Below are 2,815 nucleotides of genomic sequence, written 5' to 3'. Positions count from 1 at the left end.
CCTCCTAATGCCTCACCTTTTTTTTCCTTTTCCTAGGGCAGGCACCCTCTTCTGGACATCACTCCTACTGCAGTGGAAAGGCTCAACTACATCCAGTACCACCCGATGGTCCTGTTCTTGGACCCTCACAGCCGCAAAGACGTCAAGGCCATGAGGCAGAGGTACAACCCCAACTCCAACAAGAGCTCCAGACGCCTTTACACACAGGCCCTCAAGCTGAGGAAGCACTGCAGCCACCTCTTCTCAGGTAATGACACATTGAAACTGATCAGAATATAAAATGGTAGGCATGAAGCTTCTTGTTCTTTTTTGTCTGTGTGCTGGTACCAATTTGCACCATGTTTTTTTTTTTTTTTTCCTGATGTTTACCTCCAGCCCGTATTGACCTGCAGCCCAGCTCCAATGTTTGGTATGAGAATCTAAAGGATAAGATCCGACACCAGCAGTCCAAACCAGTCTGGGTGTCTGAAGTCACGGTACAACAGACAGCTCTTCCAAACCTACACACAGAATTACAATGATTAACCCTTTTCTCTCAGACGCCTCCTTCTTCCTCTGTTTAGTTGCAGACTAATAACTGAATTATTTTTCCCCTGTGCAGTTGGAGAGTGGTGAGGAGCACGACTTGGATGCTCTGGACCAAACCCAGTCGGACTACCTCAGTGCTGCCAGCGACCTGGAGGACACTGACGGAGAGGCCTTCACTGATGGAGAGGCGTACACCGACAACGAAGACCTAGAGGAGGCTTATCCCGGTCAGAACAGGGCCGATCCTCCCAGAGGCTCCAGGGTAGCTGGAGCTGCTTTAGCCAGATCATCTGAGCCTGCCCCCAGGCACCGCAGCCCCGACGAGGACCCCGAGCCTTACGCAGACAACTACTCTATCAGAGAAATCCCTCCGCTGATGCACGTACCTGAGCCCAGGGTTCCCCGTCGGGAGAGCTACAGCCCCCGTCACAGCGCTGCTGAGGAGGAAGACCCCACTCACCGCAGCTTCACAGACTCAGATTTCAGTGCTCTTGATATAATTGCACCAACCACTCCATCCGATGGACCCCCTGACTTTATAGCCCCCGACCCCTCCACTAGATACTCTGTGAACGAGCCCACGTATGCTGAGCCAGAGCCTCTGAGCCCACAGCAGGCCAGTCTCTCTGCTATTGAGGAGAAATTACAACAGGTAAAAAAAAAAAGTGTCTTATTTAAAGGATTAAACCCATGTTTTTTATGCATGTAAGACCATCATAGTAGTCAGTAGATAGACAAAATTTGCTATTTTCATTTTTCAGTTATTTTGTCAGTTCATTTTTAAGCAACCATGCCAAATATTTCCTGGTTTAATCTTGTCAGAATTAAATATTTGCTGATGCATGACTGAATATCTTTAGTTTTTTGTTTTTTTTTGTTTTTTGTTTTTTTTACTGTTGGTTAGAAAAAAAAGGCAATTTAAATGTGGCAACTTGAACTTTTAAAGACTCCATATGACATTTGGTGGATTTTTTAGACCAAGACATCAATTATTTAAGAAAAATCATGCAGGTTTATCAATCATGATAATAATAATTACAGCCATAGTGTTTATTTACATTGCTTTATATTATAAATGACAAAAGTTACAAAGTTACTTATTTTAATACAAAAAGCTACATTATGATTTCTGTAAAGTCTGGTTTTCCCAAGAGCAATTGAAAGCACCAGCAGTGGAAGACTGAATTACTCCCACACAACAAAAAACTAAAGACCACAAAAGATCATCTGTGAAATGGGTTGTGTGTTTGTTGTTGTGTGCATTTATTTCGTTTAAACCCACATTTCATAGTCAATAATTTCTTCCTTTCCTGTAGGCTCGTTCTGCAGACGCACAGCCTGAGGCTCAGCCTGAGGTAAAGAAGGGCCCTCAGTTCATTGTGTAAGTCCTCTTTCGCTATCTTTGAGTTTTAGAGTAAAGAATAAAGACTAGAGTTTGTTTACTAGTCTTGACCCGTCTGTCCTGCTCTTTTACAGACTGGCGCATCATCACCAAGCGGTCCAGTTCAGACGCACACAGATTCGAGGCAGCGACAGCTCTGACGATGACGAGGACGAGACAGAAGACATTGAATGGGGTCCTGCGACTGAACTCTAGAGTTTGCGCTGAGGATTAAAGGTTGAGTCTACTGAACTCACCAGGACATTTCACTCCTCCAAGAAGCTCTTTGTTTCTTGGATCATTTTGAACAATTTGTCTGCTTGAAGAGTTTGTGTCTGAGGATGTTGGTCAGCCTACGTTAAGGGCCTGGCTGCGGTGTGGGATACTGGATATTCAAGATTTCTACAACCTTTTAAAAGAATACTAAGAAAGGTTCCCACATGAATGTTAAAGTGCCTCATTTCTTTACATATCTTTTATTTAAATAACTCCATGTCAGACAAATGCAAATACCCATTGTCATTGCTGCTGTATGTAACTTGTATACAAATTCTAGTTTTATTAGAAATCACACTAAATTAGTCTTAGGAATATGCAAGAATGTGTATTAAATGTGTGGATGCTCCTTAACTTTTCTACATTAAACTGTTTTCCCTGATTTCAAACATGTTTGCTTTTTTATCTATAAAAGTCTGCTGATTCAAATAAGCAAATACAACCCTGTCATGTCATGTTCCATAACCGCTAATCCCTTTCCATGGGGTCACGGGTTGTTGCTGCTGGAGCCAATCCCAGCCTTGCCTCAGGGCGAGGGCAGGGCACTCCCTGAGCTACAGCCGCCCACCAAATACAACCCTGATCACTGATATTAGCTAAGGAATTGAAAATGAACTGTTAACCAAGGCT

At 43.4% G+C, this 2,815-nt stretch overlaps 1 protein-coding gene across 4 annotated transcripts in view; it reads left to right on the top strand.

Annotated features, from left to right (window-relative positions):
- Nucleotides 1–2,574, top strand: part of tjp3 (tight junction protein 3) — a 25,292-nt gene extending 22,718 nt beyond the window's left edge. For 3 of the 4 annotated variants that reach the window (XM_037114433.1, XM_037114431.1, XM_037114432.1), the window contains exons 26-30: nt 37–247; nt 376–476; nt 602–1,180; nt 1,845–1,909; nt 2,005–2,574. In XM_037114433.1, the coding sequence (XP_036970328.1) occupies nt 37–247; nt 376–476; nt 602–1,180; nt 1,845–1,909; nt 2,005–2,125 (1,077 nt within the window). In that variant the 3' untranslated portion in view covers nt 2,126–2,574. Of the gene's footprint in view, nt 1–36; nt 248–375; nt 477–601; nt 1,181–1,844; nt 1,910–2,004 lie in introns of those variants that run through there. The other variant, XM_037114434.1, reaches the window with a different exon arrangement.
- Nucleotides 2,575–2,815: the final 241 nt, after the last annotated feature.

Source organism: Acanthopagrus latus, chromosome 11 (assembly GCF_904848185.1).
Source record: "Acanthopagrus latus isolate v.2019 chromosome 11, fAcaLat1.1, whole genome shotgun sequence".
NCBI lineage: Eukaryota > Metazoa > Chordata > Actinopteri > Spariformes > Sparidae > Acanthopagrus > Acanthopagrus latus.
The sequence above is the reverse complement of the archived record's forward strand: the minus strand, read 5'-3'. Positions and strand labels throughout refer to the sequence as shown.